This window comes from Sciurus carolinensis, chromosome 3, assembly GCF_902686445.1.
Source record: "Sciurus carolinensis chromosome 3, mSciCar1.2, whole genome shotgun sequence".
Taxonomy (NCBI): domain Eukaryota; kingdom Metazoa; phylum Chordata; class Mammalia; order Rodentia; family Sciuridae; genus Sciurus; species Sciurus carolinensis.
The window spans coordinates 33,851,939-33,879,633 of record NC_062215.1 but is presented as its reverse complement, the minus strand read 5'-3'; the positions used below and the strand labels follow the sequence as shown (position 1 = coordinate 33,879,633).

The 27,695-nt window shown below is 44.6% G+C and overlaps 1 protein-coding gene across 10 annotated transcripts in view; it reads right to left on the bottom strand.

Moving 5' to 3' along the window:
- Ypel2 (yippee like 2) overlaps nt 1-26,590 on the bottom strand; it is a 62,087-nt gene extending 35,497 nt beyond the window's left edge. For 9 of the 10 annotated variants that reach the window (XR_007107739.1, XR_007107741.1, XR_007107740.1 and 6 more), the window contains exons 1-2: nt 26,340-26,590; nt 2,901-3,214 (exon numbers count right to left, since the gene is read on the bottom strand). Coding sequence is in view for 1 of the 10 variants with exons in the window: in XM_047545396.1 (XP_047401352.1) it covers nt 2,901-3,017 (117 nt within the window). In the remaining 9 variants the exon portion in view is untranslated. Of the gene's footprint in view, nt 1-2,900; nt 3,215-10,544; nt 10,723-26,339 lie in introns of all 10 variants that reach the window. The other variant, XM_047545396.1, reaches the window with a different exon arrangement.
- Between the last annotated feature and the right edge of the window lie 1,105 nt (nt 26,591-27,695).

The following is a 27,695-nucleotide window of genomic DNA, read 5'->3' as shown; positions in this document are numbered from 1 at the left end:
AGCCACACAGGAGATTAAGTCAAGAGGGGAGAACAGGAGGGACATTCACTCCTTGAACTTTCTTAAATGGAAGAGAGAAAAAAAAAAAAAAAGAAGAAGAAAAGAAAAGAAAGGCCTATTTTCCAAAGAGGGGGCTGGGGCAATGATCTTTCCATTAAGCGGACCTGCATAAGAATCTATAGATTATTTAATGCTGGGGGTGGCTGTGGAGCGAAATAAAGGAATCTTTGTGCAACGCCAGTCACAGTTCCCTCACTCTTTCCCCAGTCAGGCATTTCAACCAACTCTTTAAATCATCAAGCTCTAATGCACCCCATCTGTGCAATGGCTGTAGCCAATGAAACCAAAGCTTTTGCTGACTTTGGCCTGGACTTGTGAATGAGCCTTTCTGCCCCAAAAGGGGCAGGATGGAGGACACAGGGCCAATGAAGTCTTTTTTGCTCATTATTTGTCTTCTCCCAATGCTCAAGCTCCATTCGTCCTTTTATTGGATTACTTGCTGAGCTCTTACCACAGGTCAAGTTCTGATCTGGAGACTACAGCTGAGAGGACACAGCCCAGTGATGTGAGAAAGAGCTCATGAGAAGTGTGTGTGTGGGGGGGGTGGGGGGTGGGGGAGGAATGCTCTTGCCAGAGATCCAAGGGCCTGAAATACTCCTTACCTGCACATTCAGGGAATTTTGCTTACTTCCATTCAACTACAAACTACCTCAGAAGCTAGATTCTGTCAGATCATTAAAGGCCCTGTATACCAGGTCAAATAGATAAGACATAAACTTTGAAGGTCATTACTATCTCTATATATTAAACTTTACCCATCTCACAAGGTTCAAATCAAATAATCACCTCTTCCAGAAATACCTCCTGCACACCTGTGCCAAGTAATAACTCTGTCCTCTCCAAATGTCCAATCCAAGATCCTGGACAACTTTTTGAGTCTCAGTTTCTCCATCAGTATAAAATATGACTTCTCATGAGGGTTAAATGGGATAGCATTTATAAAGTATCAAGTAGCAGTTTTTAGTACATAGCAGGTATTTAAAAAGCACTGTACCAGTACCTCAATGTCATACATAGCACTTCTTCCTTGTGTTAAAATGATGCCTTAGCTTCCCAATAGATGTAGGCAAACACTTTCTTTGGAAATTTTTCCCCAAAAAAGAACAACTTCGAAATTCCCCTACAAGTTCACAGGTCCACTTCCAATGCCCAGAGGACTGGCTGCTCTCTTCTCTCACTGACAAAGCCTCCCACATCCAAACTTCCTGACAAAGGGTTCCCCCCAAATTCAAAGAGAACCTGAGAAAAGATGATTTGTTGATACAAAAGGAAGGCCAAAAGCTGGCTGAAACATAAATAGAATAAAGGAGAATAATTCTCAGAAACACAAAGAAGGGAAAGTGGGGCAGAGTGAAAGTCCAGGTAGGTCTTTGAGGGCTCCAGGCATCAAGCTCATGCAACTAAACACTCAGGAATACACAGAGAACAAGGAACTCCGTCCTTAGGCCTGATTTGAGAACCTCCACTACCACAGGCTTGGTTATTCTGGCAGACTTCTTCCTGTCCTATTCAAACCAGCCAGCTAGCCAGGAATGGTCTAACTGTTGACTGGAGCCCTCATTCCTGCCTGGCCAAGGCTACTAAACCAGAGGCAAAGAAAGCAAGGCCACCTTTTCCAGCTGTTCTTATAAATAGGTCAGGAACACTAATTTTATTTTTGGTACTGGAAATTGAACCCAGGGCATTCTATTACTGAACCACAACTCCAGCCTGTTTCACTTCTAAATTTTCAGACAGTCTCACTAAGTTACTGAGATTGGCTTTGAACTTGGGATCCTCCTTCCTCAGCCACCTGACTCACTGAGATTACAGGCAAAAGCTACCATGCACAGCACTACTTTTCTTTTTTAACCTAGTCTAGATCTGCATAAAGGTTGGTTTGTTTTCATTTGAATGGCATGAAGTCTAAGTTCTGAGATGCAGTTTAAGGGAGAATTCTCCCACGATCTTTTTCTCTTTGTCAAGCAGCCTAGTAAAACCTGTTTTTCCTCCCCTGGGAACGGAGGTCCAGGAGAGTGGTAGCTCCATGAGAATGCTGCCTGAAGGGTCCAGTTCCTCAATCGTACAATGGAATGCTGGGTTTATTTCTTCTTAACCCCCAGTCCCAACTTCAGAAGCAGTTGCCAAGGTTCCTCAAGGAAAACAAGGTTCTGTTCTTTCTTGTAATTATGATCAAATGTCACTCTATGCATAAGCCCAAAAGGTACCCTTAAGCCAGTAGATCATCTCTTCAGCAGGACACTTTTGTTTCCCCCCAAAGGCCGCTCATGTTAGTAATGCCACAGTCTCACAACTTCTCACAATTTCCCCTGGGGCTCGTCAGGGGCTCTCTCAACTTAGCCAATAAACCCCACTATAAAGGGGTTGGCAATGCAGATGGATGGCAGAGCCCTCATCTAGCATGAGTGAGGCCCTGGGTTCAATCCCCAGCAACGCAAAAACGGTGAGAACAACAAAACCCTTTAAAACCCAAGATCCTCTTCTCTCCACCTCTCTTAGAATTCACTTTCCAAGTAGAAATCACTCTTCACCATGTTCTGCCAACTAAGTCAAACAAGCTGAGCATAAGGCTCCAATCCTCTTTCTGGCCTGCAAGCTGCCAGCCCCCAAAGCCTCCAACAAGGATGACATCTAATTTCCAAAATAACAAATTAAACCACCACTCTGTCCTCTGAGTAATTTCTCAGGGAAGTGAGGCAGTCATGTGGGTCAGCCCTCCCTGTACAAAAAAATGGAGTAGGAATATCCCAGTGTCTTTGTGGAGCTTATAAACCTCTGCAACCTTAGCAGATGTGCCCTCCCCCGGGGGTAGGCAAGAAAGGCCTGCGGGAAACATGTACCTTGGAAATGAGTTCATCATGATTGGCCAAGTGAGCCCTGCAGTGAATGCAGCTATAGGTCCGGTGGCAGGAGGGCAGATACGCCTGGAAAGTCTTGGATCTTGTCATCTTCACCATTGGCGCCGCTGAGCGTGGGGTGAGCTCTGGGCCAGCCCACGAGGCACTCCCACAGGATGGGTCGCACGGGAAACACCGGAAGACACAGGTAAAGGCCGTGGTTTGGCAGGGGGTGGGTGTGGGGCAGGCTCCACACACTGGTGACGTCTTCAGAGGAAGGACCCTCAAGTAGAGGTCAAGGGCTGGTTCTCAGCAGCCTGCAGCACCAAGTAAAATACCATTAGCTGATAGAGAAAGCCTTCCTATAAAGCAAGTAGAGTTTGCGTGCCACCCAGAGAAAGGCTAACACAGGATAAAACTAGTCCCCTCACCATGTCTTGAACTGGGCCCAAGGTGCCCAACACATGAGAAAGAAATCACTCCAGACCTGCTGCTGTGCTACAGTTGGAGGTTCAGTATCAACTCAGCACTTCCAGCAGTGACCCAGCCAGTTGGCATCATCGTCCCCATGCAAAGTCCAGGATTGAAGATGAGCTACCTACAGCTCCAGAGAAAGGATATCTGAGGGTCCCATTTCCTGAGCAGACCAAGGTGAATGGTTGGATGAATTCACCCTCCAGTGATTCACTATATCCAACACTCCTGTGTGGATTTCCCTTCCATTTCCAGATGCCAGGAGTGCTCCAACATATGAAGCCACCACCTGCAGAGCAGCAAACCCCATACCAGCCTCTGCATAGGGATTGAGCACAGGGTACAAAGGACCAGCTTCCCATTCAGCAGGACCTGCCAGCTCCTTTGGGAACAGTGACTTCCTTTGCAACACCTTGCTCAAAAGTAGATGCCCAGTTCGTTTTTTAAAAAAACAAAAGCAAGTGAGTGAATCCATGTCATTAAAAGACTCCTTCACCTGAAAATCATGGTGATAGTGAATTTTACCAAAAATTTCCCCCAATCTTCAGATTTCCCATTATTCATCCCACAATATCAAACATCTCTCCTCCCATAACCTGAGTTCTTTTGTTCTATTGGGAAACAAGGACACTGAGGAAGTGGGTGGCTCCCAGAATAACTAAGTGAGCAGGTTAGTCCCAGTAAATGTCTAGGGAGACAGCCCCCAAGGCCTGAGGCTCACTCTGCTCCTCTGTGGCTTACCTACCTGAGGCTTTGACACCTGTCTATTCCCTGGACTTCACTGACAGGGATGGTGTTCCCACTTGTCTACCTCCCAGGAGAGCCCTGAGTGTTAATTAACACCTGCGTCATGCTTTGAAGATAAAATTATTTAGAGAGATGGGGGGGGGGGGACAGGACATACAAACAAAATCAGATGTTCCTTGTTGGATTATGTCTGGGATCCATCTGGACACTTAGGAGAAATCTTGCAAATTCATAGCCTTCTCTTTCCTCTAAACCTCACTGGAACCTAAATCTTCCAAAGGGAAGTTGCCCTCCGCCCTGGCCTCCTTCCACCACAGCAGTCACTACAGCCATTATACTCCTGGGACTTTCCTGCCTGGTGAAGACCACTGCCCACCAGTAGGCTGAAGGACAACAGTGGTCACTACCCCTCATCCCACAGTGAGAACACATCCCTTCTGCAGCCCTGAGTCACACAGGTTCCACATCTAAGGTGACCGATTATACACGAGATGCCTGACTGTTGGAGGGATTCAGACCTATAGAGGCCAGAGCATAATGTCTCCCTGCTCAGTCTCCCTTACAGATGTGAGGTCAGGTCACACCGATTTCACACCTTAAAGAAATACTTGAAGGATATGGAGGTGGAGTCCCCCACCTTGGCCTCAGAGTTAGACCTGGTCATCACAGGACACAGGGCTGGAAGACACATGAACCCCTGGATCCAGAGCCCCTGAGCATGAGGTAAATGGACAAAACAGCTTATAGTAAACCAGTGCTACTGGAAGTCAAAGAGTTACAGGTGGTAGAAAGAGCCAGGCACACAGCTTGGGCTTTCCTGAAATAACTTCAACCTTTCCAATATGTCAAGAAGGACAGAATATCCAGGAAGGGAAGGGGTAGTGGGCTAGGGTAAGGAAACAGAGAAGACAGGCAGAGAACAGTGAGTAGCAGGCTTCCCCCAGGCCCAGTGCTTCTAAGTCGTGGCCTCCGCTGCCCAGTAGGGAGCACAGGACTCATCAGTCTTATGTAAACACCAAGGGAAGAAAGGGAAACAATGACCCTGGCTGCCTTTCTGCGTTTACAGAGCAGCTACAGAGTCTGTTTTCTTATGCATGCAGACAGCTTCTAAATTATGCATTTCCCTGGAGTAGAATTATTCCTTTTCTCACTTCTCTTCTGTAGGAAACCTCAAAAAAAAAGTTCATAGGCAGAAGTTTCTGGTTATGCTCAACTTCAAATCTGAATCCCAAAACTTATTCAAGGCTACTTTCTGCAGAATAAGCATTTACAGTCTGTAATAAATGTGAGTGTGTCAGTCAAGCATGGAGGTACATGCCTGTAATCCCAGTGACTCAGGAGGCTGATACAGGAGGATTGCAAGTTCAAGGCCAGCCTTAGCAACTAAGTAAATTAATGAGACCCTGTCTCAAAATAGAGGGCTGGGGATGTGCTCAGTGGTAAATTGCCCCTGGGTTAAATCCCCCATACTCATTTTTTAAAATATAAGTTGTGTCAGGGGAAGAAAGGTAATCCTGTTTCCCTTCAGATTAGGGAGAGGGAGAGATTAGGGAGGACAGGGGGACTCCTGTCTCAGAGGCTATGATTCTGCCTATCAAGGGGAACATGAGGCTTGTAAAGAGGTAATTCAAAGGATACATTCTACATGTTCTGTCCAGAGTTGTAATTTACTTGTTAATTTGGGATATAGTCATTTCTGAGAACTTCTAATGCTGTCCCCAAAGTCTGAATTACTTGGTTCCTTTGGTAAGTGTGGGATCAAGGACAGATAATTCTGCCTACAATGAGGAAGAAAGGCAATCCTGTGTTTCTCTTTTGCTAGAAGAACAGTAAAACCTTCTTTTAACTTTTTCTCAAAACTATGTCCTTATTATTGAATTGGCATCTGGAATAAGGACTGAGATTTTGGTAACAAGTATAGAATGTACAGTTATGCATCAGTATATAATCCTCTATATAGATAATAATCTGTTATTGATTTATGTATTACTACACTATATATTTTATCACTATTTTAGAGTAATTCCAATTTATATAAAAACAATTTGACTGTAAAACAGCCTTAGGTAAGTCCTTCAGAAGGAGGATCATAATCAGCTCCCTGTGTATTATAGTCCCTAAAAACCTAGTAGGAGGTAGAAGACAGTGTTACTGAGGGTCCTGACCCTTGCGTAGTCCTTAGCTTATGTGGGTCTTAGTTTGTGTCTAAGTTTTGAACAAAAATGTTTAAAATGTAAAAAAATTTTAAAATTTTAAAAATAGAATAAACCTTATGAATGAGATAAATAAATAAATAAGGAAAAAAAATTTAAGTGTGTCACAAACATACACACATGCACACTCACTGTTCACCATGGCTCTGAACTTGAAAAAGACAAGAGAATAAAGAAGAAAGGAAGGAGCAGGATGAATCACAGAAATTATCTTTCAGCCAGAGACTGAAGAATATCCACCTCCTGTGACCTCCTTCTCTTCTAAGGGAAAACTGAGAAACCTGCTTGTTGGAGTTGATTCTTTTTTTTTTTTTTTTTTTTTTGGGTGCTGGGGATCGAACCCAGGGCCTTGTGCTTATAAGGCAAGCACTCTACCGACTGAGCTATCTCCTCAGCCCCTGGAATTGATTCTTAGAAAGGAAAATGAAATTGGTGATTTTTTTTTTTTTTAAGGAAGGAATTAAGGGTATAGGTCTATAGAGCATTTTAATTTTTGAACTTTGATCCCTGTCGATGGGGCCACAGGGTCCAGGGGCTACGTGAATCCAACTCGTTCAGCATTTTATGGAGTCCAAATTGATTTCCAACAATAATCAAATTAACTCAGTATTTTAAAGCCTCAGAGCACATGTACAAATTAAACAGCATTTTAAGTGAACTAATAATCCATCACAGTGGAAATTAAAGAAAGATTTGCTACCACCCCCAGCTGGCTCAGCATGGAAAGAAAAAACGTGAAATATTGTGATTAAAAACAAAGATCTCAGATACACCACCTCGAGAGCCAAATGCACAGGGAGTGCACTCCGGACCTGGCTGGCCTGCCTGACAGACAGGCTCTTTTCACGAGGAGCTGCAGTTCCAGCTGGAACTTAGAACGGAACCTTCTGAGTGTCACCGCGAGAGAAAGGCAGCAAGTATGCATTTTTTAGTCAAGCCATGAAGAAGCTGAGTGCTGGGTTAGCCAAGCCAGACCATCACACAGAGCCACAGAAACTGACTTGGTATGTGAAACTCGCTAGAGGAAGCAACTCCTCCAGACTGATCAGGCCATCCCCAAGGTGTGCCTCTGCATCACTGTTTCCAAGGAGTGTTTTAGCAGAAAGTAGGCAGAGACTGGAATAGAAATGGTCTCTGGCATCTCACAAACCATTCTTACTCCTTTCTAGCTGGGTGACTTTTGGCAAGTTAGGTGACCACTGTGACCCTCAGCTTCCCAAACCTGATAATAATAATAATAATAATAATAATAATAATAATAACAACAACAACAACAACAATAATAAATAATACCAAAAAGTTTGTATGATTTATTATTTATATTATTTATTTGATACTTAGGATGCTAAGTATCAAATGAGAGAACAGAAGTACTCAGGTCTGGCACACAATACACACCAAAATCACAGTTATCACTATTATTATTTGTTTTGTACTGGGGATTGAACTCAGGCACTCAACCATTAAGCCACATTCCCAGCCCTATTTTGTATTTTATTTTAGAGTCAGGGTCTTACTGAGTTGCTTAGCACCTCACTTTTGATGAGGTTGGCTTTGAACTTGCAATCCTCCTGCCTCAGCCTCCCGAGCTGCTGGGATTACGGGCATGCGTGCAACACCATACCCGGCCACAGCTATTATTTTTAATGGCCAATGAAACACAAAACAGTTGCTACTGCTTAAAAAGAAAAAAAAGAAAAAAAAAAAAAAGAAGCCCTGAGAGTTTGAACAGACAAGGAGTTTGGGGTGGGGTCCTTTAACAAAGCCTCATTTCTTTCCTGCTTTCAAGTTGAACCACAAGCCTGTGTGTAGCTAGATTCAACCCAGTGGAATGGGCGGTCTGCTGCTTCCACTGGGACCCTTTATTCTGAATTGAAGCACCCTACAAGATGGTGCCATTCAGACTGCATCTCCCCAAACCTAGAATTACCTTTTCAAGGTGAGGCCAGGTAGTTATAACACTGAAAGACACATGGGGTGTGTTGCGATGAAGGTCCTTCCAACAGTTGGCTTCATTGGTGGCCATGTTCTCTGATTTATACAGCCCTGACAAGCTCCTAAGCCTTTCTCCTCAAATCCACCCTCTGCATTTTAGACACTGTTGTCTATTCTGAAAGCAGATCTGACGGTGTCATAACTCTCATGGCCTTCAGAAAGCCAATTACAGGGCAGAGGCTAACAAAGCAAAAACCTGGAAGCAGTTTCAAATCCCAGCCCCATCATTTATTAGCTATGTAAACCTTGAAGAAATTACTTAACCTCTCTGGATCTCAATTAGGTCAATGATATCTACTAGATAAGGCTCTTGTGAGGATTAACTAAATTAAGAGATACATAGTACTCAGCATGTGTGACTGGCATGTAGTAACCATACAGTAAATTCCAAGTATATGTTCCCAGCCTCATCTCATCTCATCTATACCTTATATTCTATACTCTACTTACTGAACTGACATTAACAGTTGACCATGTGTCAAGAACTCTCTTATAAGTATTTAGGATTTGGGCAACTGGGAAAAAGCTCTTCATAGTTCCCCCATGACGCCACACTTATATTCACACGCCCATGGTTTTGTTAATGCCTCGCCCCCAGTGTGATACAACCTTCTCATCTCTCCTCTCCAGACCCTCACTTGTTCACTAAGACTCAGCTCATAGGTGCCCTTCAACAGATGAATGGATAAAGAAAATGTGGTACATATACACAGTGGGCTATTACTTAGCCAGAAAGAAGAATGAAATTATGGTATTTACTGGTAAATGGATGGAACTGGAGACTATCATGCTAAGTGAAATAAGTCAGTCCCAAAAAACTAAAGGTCAAATGTTCTCTCTGATATGTGGATGCTAACCCACAACAACAGAGGGTAGGGAGGGGAAGTGCAGAAGTTCACTGGATTAGACAAAGGGGAATGAAGGGAAGGGAGTGGGTATGAGCATAGGAAAGACAGTGGAATGAGTCAGACATAACTATCCTATGCTCATATATAAATACAGAACCAGTGGTAACTCCATATCATGTTCAACCACAAGAATGGGATCAAAATTGTAATAGGTTGCACCCCATATATGTATAATATGCCAAAATATACCCTGCTATCATGTATATCTAAAAAGAACAAGTTTTTAAAAAAAGACTCATGGGCTAGGGCAGTAGCTCAGTGGTAGAGTGCTTTCCTTGCATGCATGAGGCACTGGGTTCAATCCTTAGCACCACATAAAAATAAATAAAGATATTGTGTCTATCAACAACTATAAAATATTTTAAGAAAGACTCAGTTCAAATGTCACCTCAGCATTGGCTCAATGGCCCCTTCTCTGTTTACCTCTAGCTTAAGCCTATTGGAATTCTCTTTTTCTGCTTCTGCATTTTCTACTAGAGGGGTCACGTGGTCCTTTATGTACCCCCGAGCTCAGTAGTCATTAAACACCATCACTGAACTGAATTTCCTCTGCTTCTTACTGGACTGGTGGCTAGATCAGTCCACCTACCTGCACCACCTACCGCACATGAAAGAGGTCCCCTCCTGTCCCTCCCATGTAATGAAGAAGGAGGCAAAGTCACCCTGGGTCCATAGCCTCCATCAAATCCAATTCTCCCCTCACACCTTCCACTCAGTCCTGTGCCCAGGAAAAAATCATGATTTTTCTGGACCACAGATGACATTTTTCCCCATTTTCTTTCTTGTACCAAGGATTGAACCCTGGGCACTTAACCACGGAGTCACATCCCCAGCCTTTCACGTTTTTTATTTAAATTTTGAGACAGGATCTTGCTAAGTTACTTAAAGGCTTCCCTAAATTGCTGAGGATGGCTTTGAACTTGCGATCCTCCTGTCTCAGCCTCCAAAGCTGCAGGGATTACAGTTGTACACTAGCTTACAGAAGAACTTTTAAACCCTGGATGTTGATTAAAGATCTGTCATTGGCATCCATACCTGTTCTTTACATCACTGAGTCTATGTTAAAAAATAAATAAAACAGCAGCATCAGTCGGGCACAGTGGCGCACACCTGTAATCTGGAAGGCAGAACCATGACTGAGTACCCATGTTCTGTCCAACCATCCGTGAGGAATGTGAGAAGCACGGATGCACAGTGGTGGCAGTGGAAAGTGAGCTGGCAAGCCATTTCTGAGACTGGAAATCAGAAAAAAGAACAAGAGATGGAATGCCTGTGGAAGGCCTTTAAGCCAACAGAGTTGTCCTCCTTACCCAGCCTAATTTTGCCAGAATCCAGAACCCAAAGAAGGCAGCAAAGACCCAGGATCTCTGATCTGCCACACAGGAAGAGTGGACAGCAGTGTAGTCATCAGCGCAGGATCTAGAGGCAGATGAACTTGGATTGAGTCTGGGTTCTTCTCATTAGCTGCATTACCACTGGGCAAACAGCCTGAAAGGAGATAACAACAGTGTCTACCTCCTGAAGGAGACAAGAGAATCAAATGATAATGCAAGCAAGGCATTCAAACACTGCACCTGGCACCTGGTCACTATTCAGTAACCTTGATTAGCTACAACCATCCTTCCCAGCAAGGGAGAAATGGTGAAGGAGCTGTTCCTGTTCACGCAACCAAAGGGAACACTGTTCCTGTGCCCCAGGTTGATTCATGGTGGTTAGGAGGTTAGGGCCTAAACTAATCCACTTAAAGATGCATTGTGGTTTAAGTAGGCCTTTGTGGCTTAACTGGGGACCTGATATTATTGCTGTCATTCCAAACAACAGAACACTCCATCACTTGGTGCATCAGACAAGTTACCCATGGGGTCTATACTGACACTGCTAATCTCAGGATGGGGCCTCACTGTTGAAAACTTCTTTGAAAATCCCCTATTAAAACTGCCACAAGCTGATGTGCAAGATACACAGGAAAAAAAAAAAAAAATCAATATCATCATTTTATAGATACCTTTTATAGCACTGACCCAGGTGGTACTTCAAATCCATCTAGCTGATAATAAAACTAACCTGAACTGTCAAGGAGGCATTCTCCCTGAAAAACAAAGCCAACCATTCATCTCAAACTTGGATACAGGGTCTAGTCTTGATTTCAGGGGGATTATCTGTCAGACAATAATCCTACATGATCTCTAGGATTCCTTCTACTCTTTAAAGTCCTGGTTCCGTGTGTAATGATGCCTGCCAACTGAAATCTGCAATCCTGCCCCAGAGCAAAGTATCCATCCACCAACCTTCATTTTGATAAGGCCTTGATTTTAGAAAGGTCATAGACCATGCCAACCTTACAGAGGCCATTCAGAGACAGATGCTAACATGCTTTTGCAACATCTGTTCGCAGAGGAATGTATTTACTATGGGATCCTTAGTTTGACACTTCACCTGAGGAGGGCTCCATGTGAGACTTGCATTTGTTAGAACATCTGCATATAAGAGGCAGTTCCCCTGCAACTTGCATGACATTTACTTGATATCGGAAGTAGCTATTGCTAACTGGCTATCAAACAGATCAGATATTACTTCAGGTTTGTCTACAATTTCAATTTTTAAAATATGGATGGTGGCATATGGCTTTAATCCAAGCAACTCAGGAGGCTGAGGCAGGAGAATGGCAAGTTCAAGGCCAGCCTAGGCAACACGGTGAGAACCTGTCTCAAAACAAAATTAAAAGGGCTAGGGATGTGGGTCCAATTCCTATACCAAAAAAAGAAAAAGAAAGAAAGAGAACTCAAAGTATTTGAGATTAATTATAAAATCACATATAACACAATAAGATTTAAAATAAAGAAATTAGGATGGGGGAAGAGAGCTGGAGATATAGCTCAGTTGGTAGAGTGCTTGCCTTGCAAGCACAAGGCCCTGGGTTCAATCCCCAGCACCGCAAAAAAAAAAAAAGAAATTAGGATGGGGAGTAAAATTAAAAACAAAAGGAGAGTTTGGACATAGACATGTATATTGTTAAGTTGCTAAATAATCAATGAAGTTACACTTGGCTTTGAGCTCCCAGTCACCAGAGCAGGGACAGGGACTGATTAAATCAAAATTTACAAGGTTTATCATTTCCTATGAAATAAAAACACACTGGTTGCTCAGGATACAAATTTTCTGAAATTTTCCTGTGAGTGGCTAAAGAAGAGACAATGAGTAATCTAGTAGACATGATTCCCAGAATGTCCTAAGAGCTCCTACCCTATAACCACCTTGCAAGATTCCTTTGAGCTGGGCACAGTGGTACACACCTGTAATCCCAGCAGCTCAGGGAGGTGGAGGCAGGAGAATTAAAAGTTCAAAGCCAGCCTCAGCAACTTAGCAAAATCCTATCTCGAAACATTTTAAAAAGGGCTGGGGATGTGACTCAGTAGTTAAGCCCTGCAGGGTGCAATCCCTGGTACTAATAAAAATAAATAAATTATTCCTTAGTTCCTCCATGAAAAGAGACAGCATAACAAGCATCCAAGTACAACTGAGTAAATGGGATTCTACACAGTTGGATGAAGCTACAGCAGACCAAAGACATGGATTTCTAATTGTATTGCTGGATCCACTGATACAATACAGATCCACCCGAGGAATGGAAGAGCTACAAGGCTTTCTGGCAAGGCCTCATGAATATCATTTATCACAACTGGGATCTTGAATAGCAAAAGTATGGGCAGCTTCCAGATGTCAAATGCAAACACTATTACTTTTGACTGCTAACCCTGTTCCTTGGTGTGGCCTTCAGCTGCTTTCTCCTGCAAGATCATGGTTTCACCATGTTCTTCCACCTCAGCCTCAATCTCATGGCTGCTCTTCCTTCCATGTTTCTCCTTGGAGGTGCTTCTACCTTGTGCCTCTGATTGACTGCTCCCCTGGGCATTCTCTAAATCCTCACAAGCCATCTGAACTTGTGCCTCCTACTCCTGAACCCTCAACTATTTCCCTCCATCAAGATCTTAGGAATAGGTACTGAAACAAACATCTGAAGCCAATAATGTGGGCTGGGGTGTGGCTCAGTGGTAGAGCACTTGCCTTGCATACACGAGCCCTCCCGCCCCCCCCTTCCATCCCCAGCATTGCAAAATGAAAGAAAAAATCATCTTCTTTTCTCTTTCCTTTGCCCCCATAACCTTCACCCCAATTCTGTTCCTTTCTCTTATAGGCCCAGTTGCCTAAGCAGGAAACGCCATTTCCTCCCTCTCCCTCCTACATCATACTTCATTTCTCCCCTAGACAGTTGGTTCTCCTTAAACCCCCAATTTCCACTGCCATCCTCACAGTCACCAGCAGCCCTGTGGGGGCCTCATCCTCTATCACTGTGGACTACTATGCTTGCTCCCTAACTGGACTCCCTGACTCAGCTCTTACCTCTCCAGCCCATTCTAGAATTCTATTTATAAAATACAATCTAATCACATCTCTCTCATGTTTCTAAATCTCCAGTGGTTTCCTAGCAGCCTATAGGACATGGTCCAAACTGTCAGGTGACATCAAGATCCTGTTCCCAACTCTTTATATTTTCATCACCTCCCCAACTCCACTCTAAACCTGTTTCCCCAACACACCAAGTCTGGTCACTACCTTGTGTTTTTTCTCAAGTTTCATTCCTTAAATGTGTTAACCTATGCCCGTTCATCCTGTAATACCCAGCTCAAATAAGACCCTAAGCTTGTGGCCCCTTCCCCCTAGCACACAAAAACTTCACCTTTATCTAGAATGGCATTTTATTACATTGCTCATACTCCTCATCAGACTGGGAACTTCATGCGGTCGAAAGTTCAGTCTTATGGGTCATCCCTCACAGTGGGTTCCACAGGATTCAGGGTCCAGAACTGACAGAGGTTTTTTTTTTGGTACCAGGAATTGAACCTAGGGGCACTTTACTGCTAAGCTGTATTCCCAGCCCTTGCATGTGCCACCATGCCCAGCACATTAGAGATTCTTGAAAAATGTTAACTGAGTAAAATGAACAACCATCAGTGAAATCATGCTGCCATGTAAAGCTGTTTAAAAAAAAAAATCTCCTTAGTTACATTGCTACTATCCAATACATTTAAAATATCTAATTCTGGGCATTACATGGGACTCACTATTAACACTCCACGAAATTAAAAAGCCAGCCTGACTCTTGTGATGCCAACTGGCTAAGACTTGTTGATGATGTCTGAAACTCAGTATGTGAAGTTACAGCTCAGATGAGCCACACCATGTGAACCTATGACAGTTCACATGACCACAGAAACATTTCTAGTTCTGCCTCTCCAAGTCCAGAATAACCCATAAGGCACCTTCCCAGGTGGCCCAAATCAGTTTGGCAGTGACTTTTAGAGCCCTAGAGAAACTCCCAGATTTCTTATCTAGAAGTCTCCTCCCAGGGTGGTCCCTACAAGACCCCAGGGCAGTCTGAGCTGCTGTTCTAAGCAAGACTCACAGAAAACTGAAGTGTCAAACTTGCTTTAGGCCAAGAAGGAAAGGGATCCTTTCCTTCCCCAGGCATGATGGCGCATGTCCATAGTCCCAACTTTTGGAAGGCTGAGGCAAGAGGATTGTAAGCTCAAGGCAAGCCTGGCAATTTAGCAAGACCCTGTGCTAAAGGCACAACAGGCTACCACTGCTGCAGCTAAGAACAACTCTATGGAAATGAACTGACTTCTATTCACAGTGGAACTCTTGTAAAGTCTTTTGTTTGTTTTAATTTTGAGGCAGGGTCTCACTAAGCTGTCGAGGCTGGCCAGGCAGGATGGCGCATGCCTGTAATTCCAACAACTCAGGAGGCTGAGGCAGGACGATTGCAAGTTCAAGGCCAGCCTGAGAAATTTAGCAAGACCCCGTCTCAAAATAAAAAAAGAACAGGCTGGGGTTGTAGCTGAGTGGTAAAGTACGTCTGGGTTCAATCTCCAGCACTGAGAGAGAGAGAGAGAGAGAGAGAGAGAGAGAGAGAGAGAGAGAGAGAACATGGTCTTAAAACATTAGGAGATACGGCCTATCTTCAGAAGTTATTGCACCAGGGAACCCACTCCAACTCTCACTGTCAAGTCACCTATTCCGCACACTCAGCGATACTGACAATTGCAGTTTTACTTTCATTGAAGTGATCGTATCCATGTTTCCCAAACTCGGATATATGCAGAATAAATGAATGTCTTCTGGACTATGGGCACTGTGTGACCTTGATTTCTCTTTAACTGCTGGTCCCCAGGGCACAGCTGGGGCCCCAATTAACTGCAAGCCGTTCATCCCAAACCTGCCAATACAATTCCCTTGTTCAGCCATCAGCATGCCTTTGGCTTTCTCACTTTCATCTCCCAATTCAAACAGATCCAAAACTCTAGACTCTGACACATGTGGTTGGGCCCCCTGCCTTTCCACAACTGGAATTTAGAAAAGGAACTTTTTAAAACTCAGAGAGTAAAAAAGGGAAGAGGCACCTTCAAAAGGAGGCTGGTATGTCTAAATACCCAACCATCACCAGCCCAAAGATGGATGTATTTTGTTTTAGAAATTATTAAACTGTCATCTAATGGTGTCATTTCATAAAGGACAGGAAAGGGAGTGGGGTAGGAGAAACTGACTCTGCAGTAAATGTCTGGATTTCTTCTCTGTATGGGAACAGCAAGTAGATTTTATAAATAATTAAAGCCTCTTTCCCTTTCAGGCCTGGTACATGGAGGGGAGACAAGCACATTGCCAATATGGCTTTGTCAAAGAATTCAAGACGCCTCCACAAAGCTAGTTGTTTAATGGGTCAGTCTTCCCACTAGATTGAGAGCTATTTCTGGCCAGAGACAATGTCTGGTTAATCATCTCTCATAACTAGCCCAAATAATGGCACAAAGTACAAGCTCAGGAAGCCTTGGTTGAAGGCAGCTGAGAAGTGGGGGAAGGACGGAAGAGGCCCCAGCAACTGCCAATAAGCCCTGGATGCTTCAGTTTATTAATTCCCTATTATGGGTCAGTGAAGGGACAAGTACTTGATAAGCATCATTATCTCAATTCTTCACAACCCAGAAAAAAAGAATACAAAAAAACTTTGCAACTCAAAAAGTCAGGCATTATGATAATTATCCCCTTTCTTGTGGGGAGAAAGGGATACTGGGGATTGAACCCAGAGGTGCTTTACCACTGAGCAACATTCCCAGTCCTTTTTATTTTTTTATTTTGAGACCGTGTCTAAGTTGTTTAGGGCCTCACTAAGTTGCTGAGGCTGGCCTTGATCTTGTGATCCTCCTACCTCAGCCTCCTGAGTCCCAGGCATAGGCTATCATATCTGACGGTTATCCCTGTTTTCTAGATGAGAAAAAGGCTCAAGAGAAATTAAACTGTTTGCCCAAGATCCATAACTAAAAAGAACTAGTACCAAAACTCAAGTCCCTTCCCACTCCCAACTGGATTCTTCCTACCCAGACAAGCCAGAGAGGGGCCTGGGGAAGCAAATCTTTGGTACCTGAGTCCTCTAGAACTTTAAGCAAAATAGGAGAGTTCCAGTTAACTAATTATAATGTCAAATGAAGATGTTGCACCCTCTTAAAATACCTCCAGACTCAATGCTCCAACATTAATCGCAAAAATGAGAGAAAATGCAAGAGAAAAGAAAATAACCTGAACCAGAAGGTAGGACAACAGATTAGTACAAGAAACAGCTGGCTTTTGGTCCTTGGTAGTGGAGTATTTAACTTCAAAGCTGGATTTAAGTGTGGGGCTAACTTTTTTACTCAAATCCTAAAGGAAACAAATTAAGAGTCTCATGAATAAAACAAACTAAAAGCACCATTTAATTTAGGTTTACACGATACACATTTATACCATTAATACAGCAAATACTGAAAGATAATTTATTTCTACCTTAAGATCCATTTGACAGTGGGTCACTTTAGAGAGGTCCCCTAATGGACAAATATCAAGGAAATAAAGAAGAGACAAAGGGCAGAGAAATATAATGAATGATGAGGGCTACAAAGAAAAGGAAGAGGCAAAAATAGAGTGAGGGAAAGGCAAGGCCAAGGATGTTTGGTAATTTCGGCCAAGGTGATTAACCATGGACCCCGTGGTTTCCAGAATCCAGACAAGTGTGGGGTTGGCTGCATTAGGAAAATGCAGGGTTGCAGGGAATAAAAGTCACAGGAAATATTGGGGTGGGGTAGGGTGTGAGTTATTACCATGTTTTTACTACAGAGTCCCCATTCTGAAAATTATTTTTTGTAGATCTTTGGTGAGGCCCAGGAATTCTTAAGGTGGCCAGATTTGGGAATCCCTAGACATAGTCTCCTAGTCAGGACACTTTTTAATCCATGTCAATTAGCCACTGTTCACAGCTAGCTCTTCATTCGTAAGTGTTCTACTATGAGCCAGGCACAGTGGCACACACTTGTAATCACAGTGACTCAGAAGGCTGAGGCAGGAGGATCCCAAGTTCAAGTCCAGTCTCAGCAACTTAGCAAAACCCTCCACAAATATAAATAAACTTTAAAAATCTTTAAAGGCATTCCACTGTGAATAGAAGTCATAGTTCCCTGCCATTGGTCTTAGCTGCAGCAAGGCAGCCCAGAGTTCCCGTATCTCAGGTACCTGCTGAGCATTCTTCATACATTCCCTCTCCCCTTCATACCTCTGTACCTTTGCATGCAGGTCCCCCTGGTGTGTTCCTGCATGTTTAAATCTCTTTGTTCTTTAGAAGACCATGACCAAAAAGGACAAGTACTTGCTATCCATTATTATCTCGACTCTTAACAACCCAGAAAAAAGTAGAAAAAAACTTTGCAACTCAAAAAGGCAGCATTATGATGATTATCCCTGTTTTCTAGATGCGGAAAAGGTTCAAGATAAGTTAAACTGTTTGCCCAAGGTCACACAACTAGAAAGAACTAGTACCAGGACTCAAGTCCTGTCCCACTCCCCGAAGGGATCCTTCCTACCCAGACAAGACAGAAAGGGGACCTTGGGAAATGAATCCTTGGTCCCTGGAATATTTCTGCAAGTTTAAATCCTCTTCATTCTTTACAGGACCACCTCCAACCAAACCACCCTTCTTTCTGTATCTCTGTAATGACTCTAAACCCTTGCTACCTTGTACTCTGGTTGTTTATACACATGCCTTTATCACTTGGTCTAGAGAATATGCTCTTGTGGGCAGAGTCCATATCTTAACTCATCTTTATCTCCCAAAGGCCTTATTATCTGCTGAATGAGTATCGCCCAGGAAAATAAAACCAAGGTTAAATTTCAGCTTTTCAGCCAAAGGTTCCTCTTTTTTTTTTTTTTCTTTCAACCCCTCCCCCCTCTGTTTTTGTGGTGCTGGTACTAGCAATTGAACCCAGGGGCACTCTACCACTGATCTATATCCTCAGCCCTTTTTATTTCTTATTTTGAGACAAAGTCCAACTAGGTTGCCCATGTTGGCCTTGAACTTGCCACCATGCCGGGCTTCAGCATTTCCTTTTCTCTAGCTCAAAGCAATAATCAAAATATTCCTGATTGGCAGGATATGCTCAACACGACACTCACTTGTGCCAGGTACAGCACTCCCCAATGAAACTCCCTGAGAAAACAAAACAAAATAAATCATCAGGAAGGTCAATATCTCCTGGAACTAAACTTCATATCAGGCAAAATAAAATAAAGCCAATTTGCTTTGGTGCAAGTAAGCTCAGCCACCGTTCACACACAGAAAACACCCATCTGGCATCTGCATGTCAAGCCTTCCTTTCCCAAGGGAAAGTCTGGACATAACCACATTCTCAAGACCAGGGCAAGGCTAATTGCCCTGTAACTCAGGACACAGGAGAGCACAAAGTGTTACTGACCCAGCCAGGTAACAGAAATGCAGAGGACAGCAGAGCTGCACCTCCATGGCAGAGCGCTCCTTTGCCCCAAAACAGACAGAAAGTACCTTTGCCTAAACATTGAGACATTATAGGTGATTTGGGGTTTGGGTCAGGAGTTTGTATTCCTCTAGAATGTAGAGTAGAAAGGGCCCTTGGCCTGTGAAACAAGAGGTGTGTTTTGTTTCTCTTTGCCCTAATTAGTGGTAGTGTCTTAAGCAAGTCCTTTTCATCTGTTTGAGCCTCTCTAAAATGAAATATCTAAAAATGCATTTTTAAAAATATTTAGTTGTCAATGCATCTTTTTTCTATTTATTTATTTGTATGGGGTGCTGAGAATTGAACCCAGGGCCTCACACATGCCAGGCAAATGCTCTACCACTGAGCTGCAACTCCAGTTTCCCCTAAATACCCAATCCAGTATCTATCCAGCTTGTAATGAAAGTTACAAGTCATTCACTTGAAATTAGAGAAAACAAAAATTAAAAGTTTAACAATGGGAAAAAATTAGGATGCAGGGCCCTATACAGTTCCTAAAATCAAGCCACAAATTTGGTTCTGTACTTTCTGGCAGCTCAAGCAAAAGGAGAAATATGAGCAGTTATAAATTTCCAATTGTCCACAAAGAAAAAGCAAACCAGTTCCCTGGGAGAGGCAAAGCTTTTCCTGGCACCATGTTCTGAAAGAATTTCTCCCATGAACTTCTTAAAGCGAACATAAAGAGAGGCTGCAGCTAACGTCTTCAATATAAGAACAGTAGAAACGAGTTATATAAAGCTATTTCTGACAGTGGCCTATGAACACAAAGAACAGACACTGATGTTTTCTCAGTAAAAACAGTTCTGGAAAGGCTGAGATAATATGGCCCAACTATGTAACTGTATCAAGGATAAAGCCCAAAATGGCTAGGGCCACAGGCAGACAACACTTCCTTCTGCAAACTTTCACAAATAGTACTTCTTCCAAGCAGGTGCTTGTTAAGAGATGGGCAGCAGGCAGTTTGTAATTACATGATCTTTAAATTCCATGCCAGTTCTGATATGAGTGTCATTTCTGGTCTTCATTTATTTATACTAATGTAAGATCTGGGAGTCTTCCTCTCCACTGGCCATTCCTAAATCAATGGATTAGGAATGGATTCCTGCCAGAGAGGAGAATCCAACCACTAACGTGCGTGTTATTATTAGCTAGCTGGGTGCTTATGTGCCAGGCTCTGTGCCTGGTTTCCCCTGCATTCTCTCACTTAATCCTCTCATAAATCCTGTGTGATAGGAACTATAATTAGTCCCATTTTACAAATAAGGAATAAAGATTTAGAGAATTTTCGATTGCCCAAGGTCATACAGCTAATTATCCAGTTCTTTCTGATTCCAAAGCCCAGGTTCTTAGCCCCATGTATAGTGTCTCCTGGTATTAGTGTAAGTGTGATTTCTGATGGAAATGCTAATGCTTGTCAGGAGAAAACAGTGAGGCCTAGGGAAGGTCGGGGAGGAGGCACGCACTGTTTATTAACAACTACAAAAAGAATATAGCTTTTGAAAGCTTTGGCAACTTATACATGGAAAAAAGCAATGATAGTATAAAAAGCAGAAATTACAAAAGAAAGTTAATTTTGAGAGTAGTTTCTTATCCTGGGAAAAGAGAATTTTTGCTTCTTTTCCCGGGATAAGAAGGTACTTTTTGTGGTGGAGCACACCTATAATCCCAGCAGTTTGGGAGGCTGAAGCAGGAGGATCTCAGGTTTAAAGCCAGCCTCAAAACTTAAGTGAGGCCCTAAGCAACTCTGTCTCTAATTAAAATACAAAAAAATATAAAAAAGGATTGGGGTGTGGCTTAGTGGTTAGGTACCCCTGGGTTCAATCCCAGGGGCCCCCCCCAAGAAAGGTACTTTAAAAAGATATTTTTCCTTCTTTTTTTTTTTTGTGGTACTGGGAATCGAACTCAGGGCCTTGTGCTTGCAAGGCAAGCACTCTACCAGCTGAGCTATATCCCCAGCCCGATATTTTTCCTTTTTATCTCTGAAAGAATAAAGTGTTATTTCTACTTAGAAACTGGAAACCTTGCCTCGCTAGGTCATGCGTTCATTCAATCAACAGGTATTTGCCCAGTGCCCACTCACTGCCAAGCTTTGTCAGCAGAAAGTCAGAAGAGCTCTCAGACTTCCACTCCAATAAACAAGTAGACAATACATTTCCAGATGATACTAAAGTGCTTTGAAAAAAATTAAGGGGCTCAAAAGAGGCTGAGGGGTGGGACAGGGTGGGGCACAACTGGTCTAGCTCACAGAGGGGTTCTCTGAAACCCAAGTGAGAAAAGGAGTCAGTCATGCAAAAGTTTGGAGAAAGGGCATCTTGAAAAGCAGGGCTAACAGCAGAAACCTCGTGGGGCAAAAAGATGCACGGCATTTTCAGAAACTTCAGGGAGGCCAGTGCAGCTGCAGCAGAATGAAGCAGGGTGCACCAGGCAGGGACCAGGGGGAGACAGAGGAAGGAGACAGGTTGTGCAACACCTACAGAGAAGAGCTGGATTATACCTGAAGGGCAAGGGAAGGCATTGGTAATTTATGAACAGGGACGTGAAATATTCTGACTTACTTTTAAGCTCTCCAGAGCTATATTCACAGCTCCTAGAGAAATTCAGGCAGGTGCAATCCTTTACAGATCCAAGCATGTTATCACCTTTTGTTAAGAATAATACACTGAAAACTGTCAACTCTAACAAAATGCGTTTAGCCTACAGGCCCTGGCTGGCTTTTCCATCATTGTAGGCTAAAATTCAAAATGATACCTCTCCCTTTACCAGAGGTTTGTACCTGTGGGAGCACCTAGTGGTTTGGTTGATTGACCCTAGGGAAATGCTGAGGTAATGTACAAAGGGAACTGATCCTGATCCTCCATTTGAATCTCACCTGAGCATCTTTTGCCTCTAATTTTCCTATCCTAAGATAGCCTATCCCTTGCCACACTTCTGTTGCTTTCTTTTTTCCACATGCTCAAAACTAAACATTCTGAACGTGAGCTACTTGGCCAAACTGAAAAGTATTTGACTTAATTTAAACAATCCCACAGCTAATGTTCCCACAGAAGGCACAACTTTGGCAAGAACCATAGTTAGCCAGGTGTGGTGGCGCATGCCTGTAATTCCAGAGACTCAGGAGGCTGAGGCAGGAGGATCCCAAGTTTGAGGCCAGTCTCAACAACTTAATGAGACCCTAGCAACATAGCGAGACCCTGTCTCAAAATAAAAAATAGGGCTGGGGTTCTGGCTCAGTGGTAAAGTACTTGTCTCGCAAGCGTGGGGCACTGGGTTCGATCCTCAGCGCTACATAAATAAAATAAAGGTATTGTGTCCATCTACAACTAAAAACTAAAATAAAAAATAAAAAGGGCTGGCTGGTGCTGGGTTGTAGCTTGGGGGTAGAGCACTTGCCTGGCACGTGTGAGGCACTGGGTTTGATCCCCAGCACCACATAAAAATAAATAAAAAATAAAGGTATTGTATCCATCTGCAACTAAATATATTAAAAAAACAAAACAAAACAAAACAAAAAAAAAAACAAAGGGCTGGCTGGGGATGTGGTTCAGTGGTTAAACACCCTTAGGTTCAATCCCCACCCCAACTCTCAAAAAAGGCACAGTTGAATTTGAATCTGGATAACTCAGGAGTCCTTTTTGAAGCTAACTTGCAGCTTTGATTAATTCAAAGAAATTTCTTTTACCAACCTGTTTGCAGACAAGAGGGGGAAATCTAAAGTGTGACTGCATCAGTTGTATATGTTTGTGCTGGAAGGTAGAGGGAACAGCATCAGAAACTGGATGACTAACAGGATCCATCTGCACACAGGAGCAGTGGGAAAGAACCAAAGCTGAGTAGACAAAGAAGTGTGGGAACTTTTATCTCTATTAACATCTGATGCAACAAGCCCTTCACTGCTCCCCCACCCCCCAAATAAAAATAAAGTCACCAGCCTGCCTTTCCCCTAGGCTACACAGTCTGGAACACCATCCAGATATCAAGCAAAATCAACCCTTCTGCTGGCCAGTTGTTAATCCCCCAGGCACAATGACAGAGTTGCTGCCTCAAAACCATTAGCATCATTATGACAATGAAAATTCACATAATCTGTGAACAGAACAGCAACGCATCAGCACTACTCACATCCCCAACCCCCACGCACCTAGAAACATCCAGTGGCACAGAACAGTGAACAGCAGCCCTCAAATGAGCTGGGGTGCTGCAGGGAGGGAGAGGGCTGCCAGTCTCTTACCACCAACTACTTCAAAGAGTTGAAAACAAACTACACTATGCCCTTAGACTTTCCAAAGCCTAAGCTACTGTGATTGGTGGCTGAATGATCTCAGGATTTCTGGGAGTATGGGTTATATACCTGATCTTGTACTTCATATTCAAGTTCATGCCTTTTATAGCTCATTGCCACCAACTCCCACTGGACCGGAGTTTCTAATCAGCCACCTTCGTCACAATCTTAAGGACCACTTATTAAAAATGCAGATCCCAAAGGTTTCTTTCTGCTCCAGAGCTCCCAAGTGGAAGGCAGAAAATAAAAACTAAAAACAAAAATGCTCAGGAGGCTGAGGTAGGAAGATGGCAAGTTTAAGGCCTGTTTGGGCAACTTAGCAAGACCCTTGCTGAATATAAAATTTTAAGAGATAAGCATGGTGGTGCATGCCTGTAATCCCAGAGACATGGAAGGCTGAGACAGGATCACAAATTTGACACCAGGTCAACAATTTGGTGAGACCCTATCTCGAAATAAAAAGTAAAAAGACGGAGGATGCAGCTCAGTGATAAGGAGCCCCTGGGTTCAATTCCCAGTAACAAAAATAAATAAATAGGTTAGGGTGTGGCTCAGTGGTACAATGCTTGCCCAGCATGCACAAGATCCTGGGCTTAATCCCCAGCACTGCAAAAAATAAAAATAAAAAAGAAGAAGAAGAAGAAAAAGAAAAGCAGATCCCTGTGTCCCACTGAAAATAAACACCTCTGACAAACTATTTTTAATCACTACTGGGGTCAGGGTCATCTTTTTACACATTTAAGTCTGAGGACCTCCACCCAAAAGCGATATTTCTCAAACTGTGGGTCATGACCCATTTGGTTAGAAAATCAAATTCATGAGTCACACCCGCAGTTGCTTTTTTAATGCAGTAGAAAAAATTAAACAGAACACGATGCAGGTAGTAAGGACAATAATTACTGTTTCCTGGAACTTCTTTTAGTTGGGGACCTGTACAATACTGTAAAATGTATTCTTCATGATGGATCCCATTCAATGTCTGAAAATTGTGTTCCTAGAGGGAATGAGAAAAATAGCATTCTTATACATTTCTTTCTTTTTTTGGCTGAGGACTGACTCCAAGATGCTTTACCACTAAGCTATATCCCCAGTCTTTTTTTTTAATTTTGGGACAGGGTCTCACTATATTGCCAAGACTGGTCTCTAACTTACCATCCTCCAACCTCAGCCTCCAGAGGCTTCTTTCCCATTTTCCACCCCTAACTTCAAGCTTCTTGATTTCAGTTCAAGCACAAAGATAAAGACAGATCCAAGAAATGATGTTACTGAATCCTAAATTAATAAGACAAAGTCCAGTTGAAGGTGATGCCACCCAACATGCTTGGTGCAGGTAGGGACAAAAAATGGTCCCAAAGGGAAGTTTACAAAGCTCTCTTCAAGATAGGTCTATTCCTGTGGTTATCCTGTCAAACAACTCAGAAGAAAGAAAATGTTCCTCATTAGAGGAATAACTATCACAGCATTAAGTACTAAGCATTAAGTACTTAAAAAACGAGGAACAGATGGAACGAACTCAGATTAGACCCACCTCTGAGGTCCTATGGCAGAGATAAGGTAAGAACAAAAGCAGGGAAGGCTAAATCCAATCTCACTCATCACAGGTCCTGTGACTCCAGAACCAAGAGACCACTGGAGAGCATCAAGCTTGTGAGATTAAGTCCCACGGCACAGCTAGCGATATTTACTTAATTTATCAACCCCAAAGGTTCCTTGCTCCCCTGGTGTTCTGTACGTGGGAACAAGAAAGACCTCTACCCTTCTTGTCTAGAGATATGGACTGGGGAACCCCACCTTGCCAGAAAAGAGAGGAACAAGGGAGAAAGGAGAGGGAAAAAAAAAAAGATGAGTAGCTAGTTGTCTTGTTAGCTTTGAGACACACAAAGGCAAAGACTCACTCAAATGACCCACACACCACCAACACCACATTGCATGGAGAGCAAATCAGCAAAGAGACTAAAAAAGCAAAACCCCTTCAAAACTTAGGAGCAGTTCCGTGTGCTGTTAGCAGCGACAGGGTCAGCTACACGCCAACCAGAGAAAAAAAAAAAAAAAAGACGCACTCTAAACTCTTGTAGCTAAGAGTGAAATCAGAGGTAGCAGTCCCCAGAACAACAGGTCCAAAAACCGGATGGCGTCCCCCTCCCCAGCCAGAGAAAGAAGAAAAGCCCACCATTTGAGGAAAAGCACCCAGAGGTCGTCAGCAACCAAGCAGCGTGAACTTGAAGCAATGAGAGGTCGGGGCAGCTCCTAAGCGCCAGCCCCTGGGAGGTCCTCATTGCAGGGGCCCCCACATTCCGTTGGGCAGGAGAGCTCGCGCCCACCCTTTGGCAAAGACCTTGGGGAGGCGCCGGGAAGCGGCCAGGCAGGAACTCGCTGCGGTTACCTCGGCCCGGGCTGGCGAAGCGCTCCCGGGAGTTTCGAGGACAGCCAGTCCCCCACAGGCGGGGCCCTCAGGGCGGCGTCCCCGACCCAAGTGTCTCCAGGGAGCACGCGGCGTCACGCGGGGACAGAAAACGCGGAGCTCCCACCCTGACCCATTAGAGTTCAAATCCGCAGGCACTATACTGACAAGGGAGTAGCGACTCGGGCTTCCCGTCCCCAGACTTGCCTGGCTCCTCGCACGGGTCCCCAGCCCCGAACCAGGGACCCGCGCCACCCGGCTCCTCCGCCGCCGGCCCGGCAGTGTTTGTAAACAAACCGGTCACGTGGCCCCGGCGGCCCGCTCCCCGCCCCCGGCTCGTCGGCCCCCACGGGGACCCCACGCGGGACCTCGAGCTGTCGCGCCGGGCCGAGGGCGCTGCGCACTCCGCGGGATCCGGGCCGGAGGGAGCTCGGGCCGGCGTCCAGTGCCGGGTACCAGGAGCCCGCGCTGACAGCGCGCCCCACGCCCACGCGCGCCCAGCCCGCGCCGCGCTCCCGGCTCCTGGCTCGCTTACCCGGCAGCAGGCTGCCCCGTCCGGCCAGCGCCGGGCTCGGCTCCGCGGGGGTGCGCAGCAGCGAAGGACCGCCCGGCTGGATCGCCCGCTGCCGGCGCGCTCTTAAAGCCACAGTCTCCGCCACTGCCGCCGCCGCCGCCCGCCACTCCGCATCCCTCCAGGTCCGGGCAGGGGGCTGCCCCGTGACGGACGCGCCCCCGCGCCTATCCCCTCCGCTCAGCACATAGCAACACGACACGGGTTGGCCTGGCACGGCCGCAGCCCATCCGCACAGAGCCAATCAGCGGAGGACGGAACTCCGCCCCCTGCTTCCCCTATCTCCCACCCCCCCACCCCTCTGCCCTGGCCGGTCTTGGGTGCGGGGAGTGCTGAGAGTGTCGGGTCCCGCTGGTCCGGGCAGCTAGCGGGCGGGGCGGGAAGAAAGAGTGATGAGTAGGGGTGGGCTTTCTGCGCCAGGGAGGAGGCTGTTTGTTTGGGTTTGGGGCTTGTCCCCAGGTCAAGACTGGGATTTCCCAGAACCTGGAGCTGGGAAGGGGGTCAATGTTGGGCTACGGGATTTATAGTACTTCCTACCTTTAGATGGCCAAAATAGTAATCCCACCCTTAACCTTAAGCCATTCCTAACCCAGAGTCTAAGTTGCTAGAAGTTGCCCTCAGGAGCTGGGCAGTTGGATTTAATGGAATAATACCAGACTCACCCAACCCTCCCTGCCCTGCGCAGAAGCAAAGCATTTCCCCCCTTCTCCCGGCCCTGCTTGTAATTTCGGTCAGCGAAAAGTAGGAAAGAAGAGGCTTTAGGGAAATTGGAGGGTCCTGTAAGTGCTGATTTTCCAGGACTTTTAGAGGAGATGACGGTGGTTAGCCCTGGAGAGAGTAGGATGGTCAGAGTGACCAGAGGGGAGGAGCCCACGTTCTGGGTCAGTGGGGTGGTGCTTTTCGAGGAAGAGAAGGTTAAAAAATAAGCTCAAGGCACTCGGGGAAATCCAGGGAGGTACCAGGTGGGTGGAGTGGGGCAGAGTCTCCCAGCAGGAAAACAGGTCAGTTTGATAAAGAATGAAGAGAAGAGGTCCAGCCCTTTCTGTCAACCGCTGGAGTTCTGCAATTCCTCCAAAGAAAGCACGTGTTTTAACTGCCAATTTCGGAAAGGAGAAAATAAAAAGAAAGGAAACCACATGTTTCATTGAGCAGCTATCAGCATGTGAGATGCTTCTGGAAGCCCAGAAGACTCCTACCTCCATCCATACACCAGTTTGCACATAAAACCACAATTGTGCTGGGTTAGAGATCCAGGTGACTCAAAACTTCACCTTCAACTACACTCAGCTGTCTTTAAAATATATTTGGTCAATCAAATTA